General features: G+C 40.8%; 1 protein-coding gene across 2 annotated transcripts in view; it reads right to left on the reverse strand.

Annotated features, from left to right (window-relative positions):
• The window catches only part of cep112 (centrosomal protein 112), a 117940-nt gene that overhangs the window by 73219 nt on the left and 25374 nt on the right, over positions 1-19347 (reverse strand). For both annotated transcript variants that reach the window (XM_089018067.1, XM_089018068.1), the window contains exons 8-12: positions 12924-13010; positions 9042-9141; positions 8538-8656; positions 6327-6470; positions 2117-2271 (exon numbers count right to left, since the gene is read on the reverse strand). In XM_089018067.1, the coding sequence (XP_088874193.1) occupies positions 2117-2271; positions 6327-6470; positions 8538-8656; positions 9042-9141; positions 12924-13010 (605 nt within the window). The remainder of the gene's footprint in view (positions 1-2116; positions 2272-6326; positions 6471-8537; positions 8657-9041; positions 9142-12923; positions 13011-19347) is intronic.

The raw sequence follows: 19347 nt of genomic DNA on the forward strand, positions 1-19347 counted from the left end.
CCTCTTTCATCAGAAAAACATTCCTAATTATGTGTATCTGGAAGTATCTGAGCTTGAAATGGGGACGGCTGTGCAAAATACAATACAATACAATACATATTGATTCATATAGCGCTTGAACAACAGCTGATGCTGTAACAAAGCACAAACATGGAAAAAAGTCAAATGCTGCCCCCTCGAGGAAGGGAAAAAACATTGCCAGAGTTCTGACCAGCGCGTTATCGGCAACCCCACAAAATTCGGGAATGGCAGCGAATGAGTTAATGTGATATTTCGTTTAGACTTTTTGTCTTCTACTTTCACTCTTTCATAATTTTGCCAATGTAATGTCGAACTTCTCGATTATGAGACCAATATTATTTTTTCTGCTAAGTTTTTAAATCGTCCATTCCTCGAAGGTGCGCCTTATACTCCGAAGTGCCTTTCACTGCAGAACATTTGCCCATTATAATTTGATTCAATAACACAGAACAAAACACTGAGAAGGATGCATTTATTTCATTTCCTAAAAAAAAAAAACAACAACAGTATTTTTCCTCATTTGTTTCTTTTTTTTTACATTTTTCTCTGTCCGATTTTAATTTATTCGCTGCCATTCCATAATTTGTGAGGGGTGCTAATAAACGCCGGTCAGACCTCTGGTAATGTTTTTCCTTTCCACGAGGGGGAAGCATTTGCCTTTTGTCTATGTTAGCGCTTTGTTACAGCTTAAGCTGTTGTTAAAGCGATACATAAATCAATATGTATGTATTGTATTTTATACAGCCACCCCCATTTCATGCTCAGATACTTCTAACTTAGGAATTACCTATTTTTTTCTGGTGAAACAAGAGAGTCTAAGGTTTCTAACGCTGATTTGAATGTTTAGGTAGTCCTAAAACTCAATATTCTGTGTGTCCTGCAATTTGAGTGAAAATGACAAAAACCCTGACACTGGAGTGGACACATTTTTGCACATCGTCTGGCAATGAATGAGTTAAAATGAAATGTGCAGATTCTCACCCCTGATTAAGACACTTTAATTTGACCATACTATTAGTATTAGAAGGAAGCCAGAGAAACAACCAGAGAAACAACACAGGAGGACCAAGTACCATGAACATTGAAGCCTGAGACTAAACTGTGGGGTGGTCCTCCAAACCACTGTTTGTTGTCTCTTTAAAGGACAACCGACGTCACTTTTTTTGTTTTTTAACTGACATCACAAAAAAACGTTTTAAAGCATCTAAAATACCCAAAACACGCAGTATGATATGTTTAGTCAAATGCAAAACACCAATAAAAATGACTTAAAGTGTCCAAAATCTGCAAAAAAATTGACCCCCAGGCCTCGACTTTGATACGTGAGCAATTGGCCATTTTCATAAAGTCCCGCCCCAAGTTCGTGACGTCACGCCAAGACGTCTTGCCTTGCTGGAGAATCAAAACAATGGCTTCAGATTGGGAGAAGATGCTTTCTTGTTACTTATCCAGTTATGAATATGATTCAAATAGTTCTGAAGAGGAAAGCATACATGTTTGCAATCGATTAAAGAATTTATTTGTGCCATTTTGAGGCAACATTGGGGGAAATCTCTCACCCAAAAAAAGAGGCACAAAATGGCGACCTCCTGTGGCCACCTCCGTTTCCACAGGCTGATAAATTCCTTATATGGCGCTTGGACGCCCTCTTCTGGCCTTCTGCCGGCTTTTGGGTGCAACACGAGGTCCCCAGACCAAACAAGTACAGCAAAATACATTGACGTGATGGAAGGACCGCCACAATGTGTCTTTTTTATGGCCAGCGGCGGTCCTTTAGTGACGTCACGTACGGACTCGTCACCAACTCAAAAACAAGATTTCCTGAATATTCAGCGCGGGATCTTAAAACGTAAAATATAGCTATATGCGGTGGAACCTTTGTAAAATACGCTCAGTAGAAGTGATTTGAAGCCATTTTACAAATTATGGACACAACTTGTCCGGAGACGTCGGTTGTCCTTTAACACTTCTTGATATTTGGTGGGTTGTCTTTGAATTCAACCTCTCTTTATGCACACACATATTCCCATTTTTTTTTTTGAAAACCCTTCCATATATATATATATTTTTTTTACACAAATTCTTTATTGTGGACCTTCTGTTGGCCTCCTGCAATTCGGCACCGGCGGCCGCAAGGTGGATCTCCATCTGGGCCTTCTCCTGCATTGCCTTCTGAAGCAACGCCTTGCTCTTCTCCACTTGAGCACATTGCTCTTTCACTTGCTGCTCCAACTCACGCACCATTTGCACCTACGGGCCACACACACATTGAGGAAAGTTTCATCACGGGCGCAAGATTCGTTTGATGTATATTCTAGAAAGTCTCTCAGCTCATGCTCGCTAGCTGTTTAGGAGCAAGTCTGAACTTGTGTGGTGAGGTCGACTTCAAATAAACTCCTCTTGCACTGATTTTCTTCCAAGATATGTGAGTCATCAAAAGCAAAAAAAAAAAAAAACATCTTCACTACACAAACTATGCCAAAGGTCGAGGCAGCGCTGCAGCAGACAGCATGGGAAAGATTTTATCGTGTCTCAGAAGATTTTTGTTCCCCCCCTCTACTATAAAAGAAAAAGAGAAAACTCAACTGAACAGTTTGTGAAGTATCATAGCTTTGCGCTTTGGAGCCCTGACTTCAAGTTATTATTAAAAATAGCAGCCTCCCTCGGTTGGGGGGCACTCTTTTTGGAAATAGTTGAAGACATACATCAACACTGCATTAGTGACATACTTGAAAGCTTCCGTTTCCAGTGTTTGTAAAAAATAGAAAAAGGAAAAAAGTAAAAAATAATGACGGTTATTGTGGTTGATATGAGACAATTTAAAATTTTGGTTTAGATTTTACCAAGCATCATTCCACTTGACATGCTTGATTTGCATTTGCAGCCTGAATAAAATAATAATAATAATAATAATAATAATAATAATAATAATAATAATAATAATAATAATAATCAATTTCATTTAGAAGCGCCTTTCAAAACTCTCAAGGACACTTTACAGTCACAGGACATTTTTTTTTGCGGTTATGTGGCGGCCCAGATTTGGCCCCCAGGCCTCGACTTTGATACGTGTGCATTAGACAATGGCAAAAAAGTTTCTTTTTTTCTAGCTAATTTAGTTTCGAGCTAACTGCTATAAGCAGTTAACTAGCTATCACAAAGCGACTTATCATATAGCTTAATTTCATGAGAGCTAACTTAAAGGACAACCGACATCTCCGGACAAGTTGTGTCCATAATTTGTAAAATGGCTTCAAATGACGTCTGAGCGTATTTTACAAAGATTCCACCGCATATAGCTATATTTTGTTTTAAGACTCGCGCTGAATATTCCGGAAATCTTGTTTTTGAGTAGGTGACGAGTCCTCACCCTACGTCACTGAAGGAACACCCCTCACCGAGATAAGACATACCTTGCATCACCTCAATGCATTTTGCGGTACTTTGTTTGGTCTGAAAACTTCGTGCTGATGGAAAAATTAGAAGGAAAACACATAAATAACGTGATGGTGAATCCTTGTGTGTTGCGTCAAGACTTCTACAGTGTATTTGATGTTCACTTACAAAATGTCCCAGGAGACAATTTACATGGAGCTTTGTCGCCCTCTTCAGCCTTTTTGGGTATTTTGAGTACTAAAGAGTTTGTCACTACATTTCTCTCCAGCTGCATCAAAATGACCGGAATAAATTCTTTAATCGATTGCAAACATGTATGCTTTCCTCTTCAGAACTATTTGAATCATATTCATAACTGGATGAGTAACAAGAAAGCATCTTCTCCGAATCTGAAGTCATTCTTTTGATTCAGCAAGGCAAGACGTCTTGGGGTGACACCAAGAACAAGGGGGCGGGACCTTCTGAAACTGGCCACTTCCGGGTTCAATTTGAAGTAGTTTTTGGACACTTTAAGTCATTTTTATTGGTGTTTTGCATTTGACTAAAAATATCATACTGCGTGTTTTGGGTATTTTAGATGCTATAAAACGTTTTTCTGATGTCAGTTAGGAAACAAAAAAGTTATGTCGGTTGTCATTTAATGATAGCTAAAGAATACATTACAATTATTTTTTTGGTCATCCTGCAACTAGAATAGGTCTAGGGCACGCGAGACTACCCCAAATATCCAACCACAGTACTTTTATTGAGGTCTGATGTTGCATTTCAAACTAAAACGCCAATGAAATTTGCAATTCTGACTTTTACACATGAAAAAAGCCTTTTAAAATACAATGTCCTTATACAATACAATACAATACAATGCATTTTGATGTATTTACTGCTTTAATTTACTACCAAAAATAAGGTAAAATGAATCACTAATGTAAAAAACATACAGTGACTGGAATTAAAGCATCTTAAAGGACTTTGAAGTTCTGTTTGTGATGTAATGTAGGGAAAGAGATGGCCATTTCACGGTAAGATCAGAGCATTTTCATCACATGGTGAGTATAGTTTTACTTTTTTGAATGTTGCTGTGCTGATGACCATTTTGTGTTTGGGAGCCTTTTACTGAGCATCTTCATCTTTATTAAGTTCATGGAGTTGCTTATTCTGTAGCCACAAGGAGACATGAGCCAGTGTCTTCTTGTGCCTGTCTCAAGCCCGGATAAATATAGAGGGTTGTGTCAGGAAGGGCATCCGACGTAAAAGCTTGGACAAAACAAATAGGCCAATCAAATGTCTGAAGATGGAGGACACTGATTTGCTGTGGCGACCCTTTGTAGGGAAAAGCCGAAAGGAAAAGAAGAAGTAACTTAATGATAGCTGTCTAACTGCTATTAGCAGTCGAGTTTAAAAAGGGGGTCTGCATGATCTCGCTTGCTTTAAACCACAATATTCAACGCTTTCATTCGGGGTCAAAGACAGAGAGACTTTGCAAAAAGGTGTGCATGAATAAGAAAGGAGTTATCACTCCTGCCTCGATGATGCACTTCATTGCATCACTGATAGGCACTAACACAATTTGGATACAGTCAGTGTGTAAATAAACTTTGTCAAATTTGAATGACTAAAATAATTTTAAATCACCAACTATATAAAATGAAGCTTTAAAATGATGGGGAAAAAATGTTGTCAGAGTTGAATTGTCAATGAACTACCAGTTCCATGACCTGGAAAACTTCATCGAGCATGGTTCCTATGCCAATACGTCACAGGTGTCAAAGTCAAGGCCCGGGGGCTAAATCTGGCCCGCCAAATCATTTTATTGGGCCCGCAAAAGCAAATCAAACTTGTGAAATTCTATGATGCTTGCTTAGCTCAGAACCAAAATTTCAAATTGACCCATGTAAACCACAATAACAGATTTGATTTCTGTTGTGTAAAAAGGACATCACATGTTAAACTTGGCTTTACATGCAGTACAGACTTGAACGGGTTAATCCGATCAGCCGGTGAATGGGTGTGGCTGTGGAGTTAAATGCTGTCTGAACCAGGTGGCTCTTGTTAGCCAAGGGAGACACACCGCCGGTGAGTCCACATTTTGCATTTCCACGTTCTACCTTTCTGTTGATTTAAACTAAAATGTCAAAATAGTGATTGAAATGATTGTGAATGAGTTGCATTCATATCCTGTGTTTCTATTTGTAGGTTTATGACCTACTTCACTGCTCGTCTACCAAACAAAAAATAACCAATGTATTCAAACTCAATCAACAATAAATAACGAGAGTGAGTTGAGTTGTATCAGTGTGTCTCTCTGGGATCCCTTTCGGTGGGAAAACGTGGAAACGTAAATTGACCGAACAATTTCAGATTTGAAAAGTAGTTATTTGTTAATTTGTTGTGTTTTCTTTGTTTTCTACTGCATACATACGTCTGTGTAAGCTCTCAGTCGTATATCCATGCCTGGACATTAGGGATATATAAATAGGGCCGATACGACCAGTCAAACTTTAGTTCGCTGACGAAGCCTCTTGGATAAGAGGCGAAACGTCCGAACCCTTCAAAATTGTACAGATGACGGCTGAAGAAACCTTCTCATCGATACTGCATACATAGAAACCTGTCATGTTACTGTCCGCATTGTTGCGGAATGGCAGAAAATAACATCCGCTCATGCAGAGCATTTTTAATACGGTAAGCTTCTTACGATGTGATTGCACAACGGAGGGCACTTCTTTATCACCTTTACAACGATGTAAAGCATTAAGTGTTGTTAGCCACGTCGCTAATTAGAAGTGAAGTATTGTGTCGAACGCACGCAGCGGCTTTAAGCAATGTAAGCCGATGTGCTTACTTGAAAGGTGTCGGCATCTAAAAGGGCACACACACACACAGACACACACACACAATAGTGTACTCACGGTGGATTCCGAGCGAGTGTTATATTCGGCCTCCATCTTAAACAGCCTCATCTTGGTGCTCTCCAGCAATTCCTGGATGTTGGCGGTGTGGTGCTTCTGCAATTCAAACTTTTCCTTCTCCACATCGGACACCGCCGCCAGCAGCTGGTTAGCGGCAGGGCGTTTTGGGTAACATCACAACAGGGACACATTGAATTTTCTCTTTCTTGTAAGACACTAACACATTACTGTAACATTGCATGCAAAAGTTTCGTGATAATCAGGCTTGGACTAAAATGGGATACAGTGAGACCTCAGCTTAGGAACACCTTACCTTACGAACTTTTCCGTTTACGTACGTCAAATTTATGAAAATTAAACCTTGAAATCCGCACTACTTTTCGCGATTCACACCCACCACGGCTAGCGGAGTGATCTTCGGATCTGGCAGAGTGATCTTCGGATCTTCGGCGGAAGCACACGACCGAACAGCGCTCCAGCCGGCGCACCTTTCCACACCCCCTCTCTCTGAATTCACACGTCGATAGCCTCTGAGGAGCATTTTGCAGATAATTTTACTATTAGGAAATGAATGCAAGATGATCCCTTAATAATCACCATCGAGGAGAAAAAGGAGATCATTGAGAAACATGAACATATGTGGCGTCCCATGTGCTCACCGCGGCTGTCATGTGAATCTCATCCTGACACATTTCTCACGCTTTGTGTCATTTCCCTGACAGTAACTTTCTACGACCATTCTACAAATAAAGAGCCCGGTACCGTTCACCATTGCTACCATCCTTCGCCTAAAAGCTTTACACAAAGGCATTATTTAGTTGATTCTTTCACGTGACTAATGACACCGAAACTGTCACGTGCGAGTTGACAGCTGGGGCGGGGCCGCCACTCGCGACCTCCGCCAGCCGAAGAAGACACTTCAATTTTATTTCATTTCAACGAGTCACTGTCACCTCACTAGTGACATGATTACGAAACCTCGCTGTGTCTTGTGCTGGCAAGTTCAAGAGTTTGCTTTTCCGAGGTAATTGTTCGTAGCGATGGCGTAAGTTTGGTGCTTTCCGGCATTGCGAATGTGCTGGACGAAGTGGATGCAGATGACATTGAGGAGCTTGTTGCTGACCTTAATGAGGTACTCAACATAGAGGATTTGATTTGCCTTCAAGAGGACAAGCAGAAGCAGGCCATCCAGGAGTTGATGTGCAGGCTTTTATTGAACAGTTCCATCCAAAAAAGACTATGAGAATCATCAACATGATGAATGATAATGTTATGCCTCAGTTTCGTAAGATCTTACAAGTCAGAAAGCAACAGCTGTCAATAAAAGGACAACCGACGTCTCTGTACAAGTTGTGTCCATAATTTGTAAAATGGCTTCAAATGACTTCTACTGAGCATATTTTAAAAAGATACCACCGCATATAGCTATATTTTACGTTTTAAGACTCGCGCTGAATATTCAGGAAGTCTTGTTCTTGAGTTGGTGACGAGTCCGTATGTGACGTCACTAAAGGAACGCCCCCTGACCGAAAAAAAGACACATTGTAGCAGTCCTTCCATCACATTAATGTATTTTGCTGCATTGTTTGGTCTGAAAAACCTTGTGTTGCATCCAAAAGCCGCCAGAAGAGGGTGTCCAAGCTCCATATAAGGAATTTAATCTGGTGATCGTTTCTCCCCAATGTTGCCTCAAAGTGGTCATTTTTATTGGTGTTTTGCATTTGAATAAAAATATCATACTGCATGTTTCGGGTATTTTAGATGCTATAAAACGTGTTTCTGATGTCAGTTAAGAAACAAAAAAGTGACATCGGTTGTCCTTTAAGAGCCATCAACGACCATCACAAATGTAAATAAAGTGACTATTATACAGTGCAGTGTATTTCTTTCATTACAATACAATAGCATATTTATTATACATAGAATAAGGTATGTTGTGTGTAGTTTTAAGGCATATTTAGTTGAAAATGATACTTTATGGACACCTGGGAACGGATTATTCTCATTTTAATGGTTTCCTATGGAATTATTTTTTTGGGGATAGACATTTTTTTGCCTTACACACTCTGTCTGGGAACCAAATAAGTTCGTAAGCCAAGGTCTCACTGTATTACTTGCTTGATGTTGATCATGAGTCTTATGCAATCATACACATTTTTTTTTGCTTTTGGCTCAAGGCTGGAACAGAACATCTAAGCGGCTAAACTTTACCTTCTTCTCCCACTCATTTTTCAAGGAGTCGGCGCTCTGATCTGTCATTTTCTTCAGCTCGGCAATCTGCTTGTCTTTGCTCTCGCAGATGACCTGAGATTCCTTCAGTACACTTTGAACTGCAAGCGAGTGCAGGGAAGTTAAAAAAAGGATGAGTCTCAGAGTATGCAAGATGTGAGCACACACAAACACAATGTCCTCCCATATGCCTGCTAACGCAGTGGTGAATCAAGGTCAACAACAGCTGGCCGGTGGTGCTTTGTCTTAGCATTCCAACAGAGGCTTTGAGACACGATTGGACCGCAAGCAAGAAAACATACTCCAGGATTACTGACAATTTGGATAGAGCATCACAGCTGGACAACGTCAACGTGCAGGAGCGCATCTTCATGAATCGTATCATTTTCACCTTGAGTGTTCTCTGACATTGCTATAAACATTCCATGCGGTTAACCCCGTCATCCCAAAATGACCCCCCTCTCCCCAAACCACCCCCGCCATCACCTTTCCACTCCAGTTTGTGGATCATCTCCTCAGATTCCTTCTGCTGGACCCGATAACGACTCTTCAACTCGTCAATCTCCACATTCCTTTGGTGTAGGATCTAAGCAGATGGAAAATATTCAGTGCAAATGATGCCATCATACATTCTTAAACAATAGGGACAAATGTTAATAATATATACCATATGGCCCAAAGTATTAAGACAGATCCAGCTGTAGCTGTAGCAGAGGCGAGTCTTTAAGAGATGATAAAGAATATATACCTTCAGGCATAATTATATTGTCCGGCTTTTAACGACAAGGCGGCATATTTTATGACCGCTTCGCATAATTTCAAGTTTTTGTGTCATTATCAAGGTTAATTAACTCATTTTCTGCCCTTCCCGAATCTATTCGAGAATTGAAAATTTGACGTGGAGCGCCAGTCACAAATTTGTTGGGTTTTGTTTTTTCTTGTGGGGGGTGCCGATAAAGCACTGGTCAGACCTCTGGTCAGACCTCTGGCAATGTTTTTCCTTCCCTTTTGGCCATGTTAGTGCTTTGTTACGGCTTCAGCTGTTGTTGAAGCGCTATATAAATCAATATGTATGTTTTGTGTTGTATTTTGTACAGCCACCCCCATTTCAAGCTCAGATAACTCAAGACTCATATAAATTGGGAATTAACTCTTTTTTTCTGATGAAAGAAGAGAGTCTAAGGTTTGTAACGCTCGATTGAATGTTTTTTTTAGTCCTAAAATGCAATATTCTGTGCGTCCTGCAATTTGGGTGAATATGACAAAAACCCTGGCACTCAAGTGGACATATTTTTACACATCGTCTGGCAGTGAATGAGTTAATTCAGACCTTTATTTTAGAAAAATGCAATTTAACTTGTTCTGAAGAACCACAGACACTACACCAGAAATATTTTCTCCTGGTTGATTCCAAATTGATTTTTTTTGGTTTAGATGGACTTCAAATCAGTTGTGGACCAAAGTCAATCGAGGATTTCTGCATGGGCGTGGGCAACATCCAGGTATACCGTATGGATCGGAACGGTTCTACCGCAAATCAAGGAGGGATTAAGATTCAGGAGGCACTCTGGGGGGTGGGGGGTGATATCTGTCTGTATGATGTTCCATATGCATGGCAATTCCTGCCGATGCTGCATGTAAATGAGGTAAATGGCCGCTGAAAGCAGCACCTGCGCTGAGGTGTGACATGCTAACTGCATGGACATGATGCTGCCATCTGGGTACAATTTGTTAATTAGAACACAGGGGGGGGGGGGGGGGGGGGGGGGGGGTTCTAAGTTAATAAATAAATAAAAATACCAGAAATAATGCTAACATTACATTAGACCAGTGGAAGATTTTTAGGGATGAAATGGCTGGATTTTTTATTTTATTTTTTACACAAAGCCGGAAACACTAATTTTTTTCAATATTTTTTTAAACATCAGTGTCCTACAGAAACATACCCAGCAGCAAATGTGGTGTTTTTTGGTGTGAAATGGAAATGGGTGAAGAAAGGAAAAGGGAGTGGCCAGAGCAAAGTGCAGAACACATTTAGGATTTTTTTTTGTCCCTGCAACCGAGTGAAAATGTATCTATCTATTTATTTATTGTAGGCGACCATCAAGAAACGTGATGACACAATGACAAGGCCAGCGAGAGGCACACGAGAGGTGGCAAATGACGGCTTTTATGGTGGCAATTTTTGGACTTGTTATTCCTTGTTATACCTAAGCTCTTGTCCAGTCCTATTTTGAGTTAATAGTCGTCTTGCATAGGGCAGAAATGAGAAAATGTCTTTGATATAAAATTATGGAAACAGAATTTATATTATGGGTAACACTGTTTAAACAGAGTACAGTGCTACGACAAGTGCACGTATAAAATACTGTCATTAAAATATAACTAGGGGATAACAGTGCCGTTCAAAACAACCAAATCCTCTTTTATCCACTCTTCATTTGAATGATGAGTGTTAACATTTGCTTGTATTAATGGTGGGCCTTCAGGGCTTGCACGGCCTTTTCTCTGTTGGCCTAAAAATAACTGAATCACAGATTAATCTGAATTATATGTTGTCCACGAATTCTTATTAAATAATTCCAAATTGTCTTTGAGATTCCTTTCATTGCTTTTCCCCTGTTGTGCTGCTTTCAGATGTGTGTTTACGTATTTAAGCATTTAACCAATCACATTTCAGCCATCATTTGTTACTAGGGTAAGAAATCTACCTGGACGCCTTCACAATCTGTTCTGCAGGCCCTGAAGCATAAAAATCAATGTCGATGAAACTGTTGGTTTAACCAATCAGAGTTCGAGTTGGCAATCCAAGGCCTCCTGGAAGGCGCTGGAAAGTTTTCGCAAACTATGAATGGCTAGTCACTAGCCAATCATAGTATCACTAGCCTCAAGTGATAAGAGCATACTGGCCAGAGCAAGCACACATTATCTGTAGTGAGCTGCATAAGCAAATATATTGTTGTGTTGATTTAATCGCGCTTTTGTCAATCTACAATGGCTGAAGGAGGAGAAGAAAAGGATTTGGTTGCAGATATACCGTTAAAGGCATTTTCAAGAGACTTTTCAAGAATAGAAGGACATCATTAAGGTTGGAAAGCTGCGAAGCTAGCAAAAATAGCAAATAATGTTGTTAATGACAGTATTTCTTAAGTTTCTTTCGGTCAAAAGTTAATTCCTGGGCAACGGCACCCAATAGTGGGCGTGTCGTAATATCACACCACACTCGCAGCTGATTGATTCAAACATAGCACTACTAGGAGTGACATGCACGGCACTGGCTTTCATGCAATATTTTTCCCCATTGTATGGCACATTATGGACTAACCATGAACTGAATCTTGACACATTTACGTTTGTGCATTTTCTGCACTTCAAATTTGAAAATAATGCACATTTTTCAGTAAGGAGAATAAAAAAATGATCAGCAGATGTTTGTAAGCGGCACTTTTAGTCGTGAGCACGGCGCTACGTTAAGGTGGTGCACTACAGTCTGGCCACTTTTCATTCCTAAACAAGAAGGAGCACAATGTCGAGCCCTTCATACGTTATTGAAATGGCGCTAATTAAAATGAAACCTTCCATGAGGCTTGTCAAAGAGTGCGCCCCTAAATCGTTCCTCTTTGAAGCCATAAGATGGAATACAGAGTCGGATTCAGAGGAAATGAAATTGGACATAACTCACCATCTGCGTTTAATTCCAGAGCGGGAGGGAGAAGCCAACTGTCATTGCATCTCATCAAGCGCAAAGCAATGGGCATCTTGAAGCTGGGAGAGATACCCCCTCCTACCCCCGCCCCCGTCCTCCACCGCCACCCTTTTTTCTTTTCTATCTTATTAAAAGCTTCTGTCGTAGCAAAGGAAAGTCATGCCGTGGACGTGACAGATACCAGGTGCTTGTTCTGTAGCTTATCTGATGGGCGCCTGGTGTGAAGTAAACCATCTCCAGGGCTTTGAAGAGAAGATTGTTTGCAGAATGGAAAGGGGGAGGGGGACACCTTGAGCAAGTCCTTTCCTTTTCATTAGCCACCAAGTGGAGATAAGAGGCCATCAGATTCAAGAGAACCGAGTTGAAGTAGACGTCAAGAGGACTCAAGTTGGCCCGTTGGTGCACCACCATAAAATGAGGCCAACCATTGAAAAAGATAATGGGTTACATCGTAACTCGATGAGTCCTATGACAACATTTCATTTAGAAACGCGCCGGTGTTTAGCAATTCTTCTTTGCGTCGATACCGCATGGGTGTGCCCATTGCATGCGTATTTAGACAAAAGCATGTCACAGATCTGTTATGAAGAAAGCTGGCAAATGTTCACGGTTGTGAAAAAATATGCAACCCGAAGGTTTCTCCTTTCATATTGTTTTCTCACTTTGTCAACATCTGCGTCATGACGCTGCTGCATTTTCACTATTTCTTCCTGATGCTTGCACTCCAACACTTTCACTCTCATGTCAACCTGAAAATAGAAAGACCACAACAAATTGTGAAACTACAGATTTTTTTGGGGGGTACTACCGTATTTTCCGGTGTATAAGGCGCACCAAAAAGCCTTCATTTTCTTGAGGTCTTGCAACTACAGTCAGCAACCGCCGACTACATTTCCCCCTGTAGAAGAAGTAGTGCATTAAACCAGCCTCTACGGTAGCGCCTTATAATGCGCTGTGCCTGATAACTGGATTGAAACTTTTATCTATTTCTGTATTATATTTTGATTTTTTTTTCATTCATTTATGGTGCGCCTTATAGCCCAGTGGGCCTTATACTGTACAGTGCTACCTCGGTTTACGAACCCCTTGGTTTATGAACTTTTCGTTTTCCGAACGTAAAATTTATGAAAATTTTACCTTGGCATACATATATATTTTTTTTACATATTTTTCGGGATAAACACAGAGCTGCCACAATGAGCGATGTGTCATTTATTATACATAAAATAAGGTATATTTTTTGTAGTTTTAAGGCTTAGACAATTAGAAACTAGAAAAATAGGTTTTATGAGGACCTGGGAACGGATTAATCTCATTTTAATGGTTTCCTATGGGAAATTAATTTTGGGGATATACACTTTTCGCCTTACACACTCTGTCTGGGAACCAATTAAGTTTGTAAGCCAAGGTATCACTGTATATGGAAAAACCATTCACAAGGTGTGCGCCATATGACTCCACTGCGCCTTATATACCGGAAAATACCGTAGTTGCTAAGCAATAGAATCGGTTTGCGAAGAGGCAACATTTTCTATTATTATTTTCAAAACACATCCGCATATTGAGACGGATGAAAGAAATCACATATTTGTGCCATCTAGCTCCAGAGCGCGAGCAATTATGACATGGCAAAAACTAACACGCACAGCGTGGACAAGGACTTTGCTCCGGGTTGGCCCGTTTAGAGTGCCTCATCGTCACGGTGTGGGAAAGCCATTGGGAGTTCCCATTGGATATATTTTCCCTTTGTAGTGATGTGTAAGCACTATGCTAGACCACTGGTGTAAAAGTCATGGCCCGGGGGCCAAATCTGGTCCACCACATCATTTTATTCGACCCACAAAAGCAAATCAAACTCGGGAAATTCCATGATGCTTGTTCAAGTCTGAACCAAATTGTTGTATGTAAACCATTAACAAACATTATTTTTGACTTGACTTGAAAACTAGTTCTTTATTAATTTGTTGTGCTTTCTGTATGTACTATGTGGGGGAAATGAAACATTCTCATGGTACTTTGTATTTTTTTTTTCAACTTTCAAATTTGGCAAGGTTGTGAGTACACTCTTGTCTAGGGTGTGTCAAATTACGTTTGACCCAGCAAGAATTCAACTGTAGCAACGACCAATCAAAAATGGAAAAGGTCTTAAAAGTTTCATCACTCCCCCAAGTGATCAAATAATGCATTTGACTTGTTGAACCAGCATTTGTTTCAAAGTCATTCTTCTGCACGTTCCCATGGACTGTAACAGTAACAGTAAAATAATTGCTTGTTTGTTGGGATCCTCAATTCCCACGTTATTTCAGGAAGATTTAATGAGCGCCAAGTGCTAATTGTCTTGTTTTATTTGGTTAATTGCGATCTGCTCTATCTTGAAAGGCAGCATATTTTTCTCTGCTCTTATCAAGCTGTAAGTCGCCACACTGTGTTTGTCCTTCTGAACACAAAAGGGGAAGCTTTAATAAAAAGAAAGGAGCCCATCAGTTTCATGTGGCATCTTCATCATCCCGGGGGGCAGGGTGACAACTGGGATGCCTTTGAGCGTATGAGTCTGAGTATGTGTCACAGAATGCTGCTTGGCCACTCCATTTATGAAAGAAAACCACCAAAAATAATACTTCAAGCAAAGTCAAGTAGCTAACACTAGACTTAAAAGTGATAGAACAATCCATCATCCATCCGTTTTTGGCAGTACAACACTTGGCCTCCTCAGTATGTTGCTGGTGATAAATATTAACATTTTACTACTTTGTGGAAGAAATGGTGAAAAGTCAAGACATGGGAGTCATTTGACGAGTGCTTTTTTCCCCTTATTTATCAAATGGCAAATGAGCCCGCTGCTCTGCTCCGCAATAGTTGGAGAAAATTTTGGAAGCAGTAGCATCATAAAATAAAATAATAAAAATGTTACTTTTTGGAATCTGTGCCTCAGGATCTTGGTGGGTGGACATCGAGAAACATTCAGCACAGCCAGCTTTCTTCAGCGGCTAGAATAAGAATTCGTGAAATGGGTATCTGGAGATTCTTTATGTTCTCTGACTGTACACTAGAGGGCAGTGTTGCCATAAAAAAAACACTGATTCGATGACAAGGAGAAGAGATGAGTTCTGTAATGGCAGCTAATTGAGTGGTACAAACAAAGTGTTGTGATGTTAATACCCCGTGAAGAAAATGTGTGCCGTCAGTGTGGTGTGATTTACTTGTGATTTACTCTCCTCTGGACATTCCAAACCATCTCAGTCTGGCCTCTCTGACTTTCTCTCCAAAGCCTCTAATATAAGTTGTCCCTCTAATGTACTCATTCCTGATCCTATCCAACCTGGTCACTCCCAAAGAAAACCTCAACATCTTCAGCTCTGCTACCTCCAGCTCTGCTTCCTGTCTTTTCTTCAGCGGCACTGTCTCCAGTCCAAACATCATGGCTGGTCTCACCACGGTTTTATACACTTTTCCTTTCATTGTATATGAAACCCTTCTATCACGCATCACACCTGACATTTTTCTCCAGCCGCTCCAGCCTGTCTGGACACACTTCTTCACCTCTTTTCAACACTCTCCGTTGACCCCAGGTACTTAAAATCCTCCACCTTCTTTATCTCTTCTCCATGTGGCATCACTCTTGCACTTGGATTCCTCTCATTCACACACATATATTCCGTCTTGTTGCAACTGATCTTCATTCCTCTCCTTTCCAGGGCATATCTCCACATCTCTAGTTTCTCCGGCACCTGTTCCCTGTTCTCGCTACAGATCACAATGTCATCTGCAAACATCATGGTCCAAGGTACACACATCCACTAGAGGATGTCGTTGGCCAGGAAATAACTTTTGACTTGAAGAAATTTAAGAACTACTGTCATTAAACTGTTCGAATTTTTACTATAAACACATGAATTCATGATAACCTCATAAAATTGCAATATTATTTGGGAATTTTGCAATCTTTGAAGCTGTCCAACAATCCTTAGTGATGTCCATGTATTCTTGAGAAGTCCGTGAAAATGGCATTAACAGTATATTTGCAACCAAATAAATTACTTCTCCTCCTTTAGTCATCGTGGGTAGACAAAACTGCTATTAAATCAACACAACAATTAATTGTCTTATGCAGGTCATTACAGATACAGCGTGCTAGCTCTGGCCAGTATGCTCTTATCACTTGCGGCTAGTGATATTATGATTGGCTAATGACTAGCCAATCATGTGACTAGCCAATCATAGTTTGGGAAAACTGACGTTTCCAGTGCCTTCCAGCAGGCCTTGGGTTGCCAACTTGAATTCTGATTGGTTGAAGCAACAATTTTATCGCCATTGAATTGATTTTTATACTCCAGTGCCTGCAGAACTGATTGTGAAAGCATCCAAGTAGATAATTTAAAACAGATTCTTTTCTTACATTCTTTACTTCCGCCTTCGTCAGAGTCATGTCAGTTAATTGAACACTTAAAAAACACTATCTGTAAGAAAAGAATTACCCTGGTAACAAATGATGGCTGAAATGTCATTGTATAAATGCTTGAATACGAAAACACATCTGGAAGTGGCACAATGGGGGAAAAGCAATGAAAGATAATTTTGAATAAGAATTCATGGGCAAATTATAATTAATATTACTCTGTGATTCCGATATTTTTAGGCCAGCAGAGAAGGTCGTGCAGGTCCTGACAGCCCACCATTGTTAAAAGGACTGCACAAAACCCACTTCTGTCTTTAAATAAACAATAATAAAAAAATAATCCTCCGTGCCTCAAAACGGGCAGCAGACATAATGTCCATCTCTGACACTTTCATTCTGAAGGTATTCATTGTGACAGGATATGTTTTGACATGATTTGCATTGTCCAAGTGCCCTTGCCATTTGTGATACACAGCTGGGCCGATATATGAAAAGATGCACATTTTAGACAGGGGGGGTAGGGCTGAAGGTAAGATTATATAAATAAAAGGTGTGAGCTGCACTGATTCATCACGCACAAACACCAGAATTCATTCTGAAAAGTCTACCCTTGAGGATGTTCGATTTAGTCATCTGCCTTCTGTTTTTTAGTTTTTGATCCATCCAAGATTTGTTGGTGCAAGTGAAAGGAGAACAAGACAGTTGTCATTGCTTCAACCAAACACGTAAAGGACAGGCAAGTGTAAGAGGGGGTGAAAAAAAATAAAGCGAGATGATTGAAAAGCGGCAGAGTAAGCGCAGAGCCGATTCAGCAGGCGCACAAAAAACAAATGGATGGGATGCGCAAAGAAAAAAAAGGCACATGTGGAGGTGTCACTTTCCCAGCCTTTATTCAAATGCTCTTTGGAGAAAGTTTGTCAAACTAGATGAGAGGCGTTAAAAACTTGTTTATAAAAGACCTCAGTGAAGGAGGGAGAAGGAAGAACGTGGTACACCTAAGGCTTCAGAGACGCCTTCAATCAGCCCGTCTGGGTGGCGCTGCTTTTTTCCCGCCTCTCTTCTTCAGAGTCATAGCTGGCAAGATGTAAGATGGCATCTTTTTTGACACCTCCCTCTTGAAAGGATGAGCGGATGGGAGTGCGGAGGGGGCGGGGTGTGTGTGTGAAAGAAAGCGTGTGTACGGGGGAGGAAATCTGAGTAAAAGACGCAAACGGTTGCCCTCGAAACCAGCGCAGGGTCAAGGCCTTTTTTTCCTCCTCGGGGGAGAGGGGTGTGTGGGGATGCGCTCGTAAAATGTCTGCAAAATGATCAGGCTTCAAAAGCAAGGTTGCTTTTGTGCGCCGTCTTGGATTAAGGAGGGAGTGGTCTCACCGTGATTTGCCCTACACTCGACATTCCCCAAAAAGGAGCTGATCATGAATAAACATCACCTCTTCTGTTTGCAACCAAGGACCACGTTGCATTTTAACCACTGACTACAAGTGAATGAAAACTAACAATGGAAGTCGATGAAAAGGTTTCTTCAGCCGTCATCTGTACTTCTTTGAAGGTGTCGAACATGTCACTCCTCATCCGAAGAGCTTCATCAGCGAACGAACTGGTGCTGGTAACTCTGGCCCTATTTATATCCCAAATGGACAGAGGTGGCAGTGCCAGGCCTCTGCTCTGATAGGTTCCTGCTCTGTGGTTGGGGGATCAGTAGAGACGTAACAATCAAAGTACACAAAGTACTCACTGTATCACCCTGTAATACAGTAAAGTCTCGTTATATCGATATCGGATATATCGATAGTCCCGGTTATATCGATACTATTTCTATGCACGCACAGAGAAAATTACATGCAAACAGGGTTGGATATATCGATAGTCCCGGTTATATCGATATTTTTTCGGACTCCCTTGAATATCGATATAACGAGACTTTACTGTATATAAAATTAGACACAGATCCCCAAATTATACACATTTTGACAAATGACCATGATTTGATAACAATCCAGACTTTGTCATATTTTCTGACTTGATAGTGCATACCTCCTTGCTAATGTAGCCACAAGGGGGCACAAGCCAGTGTCTTATTGTGCCGGTCCCAAGCCCGGATAAATACAGAGGGTTGTGTCAGGAAGGGCATCCGACGAAAAAAATGTTGCCAAAATAAATATGCGAATCAAACCTCTGAATCCCATACCGGATCAGTTGAGGCCCGGGTTAACAACGGCCGCCATTAGTACTGTTGACCTTCAGGGTGCCAGTGAAAAATGGACTACTGTTGGTCGAAGAAGGAGAGGAGGGAGGTGTGCCCGGAGGAAAAGAGAGAAATGGAACGCCAAGAGTATCGAACTAAGAGTAGGAACTTTGAATGGAGGAACAATGACAGGGAAACGTAGAGAGCTGGTTGACATGATGCAGAGAAGGAAGGTAGACATACTGTGTATCCAGGAGACCACGTGGAAAGGGAGCGAGGCTAGAAGCTTAGGGTCACGGTTTAAGTTGTTCTATCATGGTGAAGACAAAAAGAGAAATGGAGTTGGGGTTATCTTAAAAGAGGAGTTTGTTAGGAATGTCTTAGAAATAAAAAAGAGTATCAGATAGAATGATGAGTCTGAAGCTAGACATTGAAGGCGTGATGTTCAATGTTGTTTGTGGGTATGCCCCACAAGTAGAATGTGAGCTGGCGGAGAAGGAGAAAT

This window comes from Hippocampus bargibanti, linkage group LG17 (genome assembly GCF_051943395.1).
Source record: "Hippocampus bargibanti isolate YZ-2025 linkage group LG17, ASM5194339v1, whole genome shotgun sequence".
In the NCBI taxonomy this organism is placed as follows: domain Eukaryota; kingdom Metazoa; phylum Chordata; class Actinopteri; order Syngnathiformes; family Syngnathidae; genus Hippocampus; species Hippocampus bargibanti.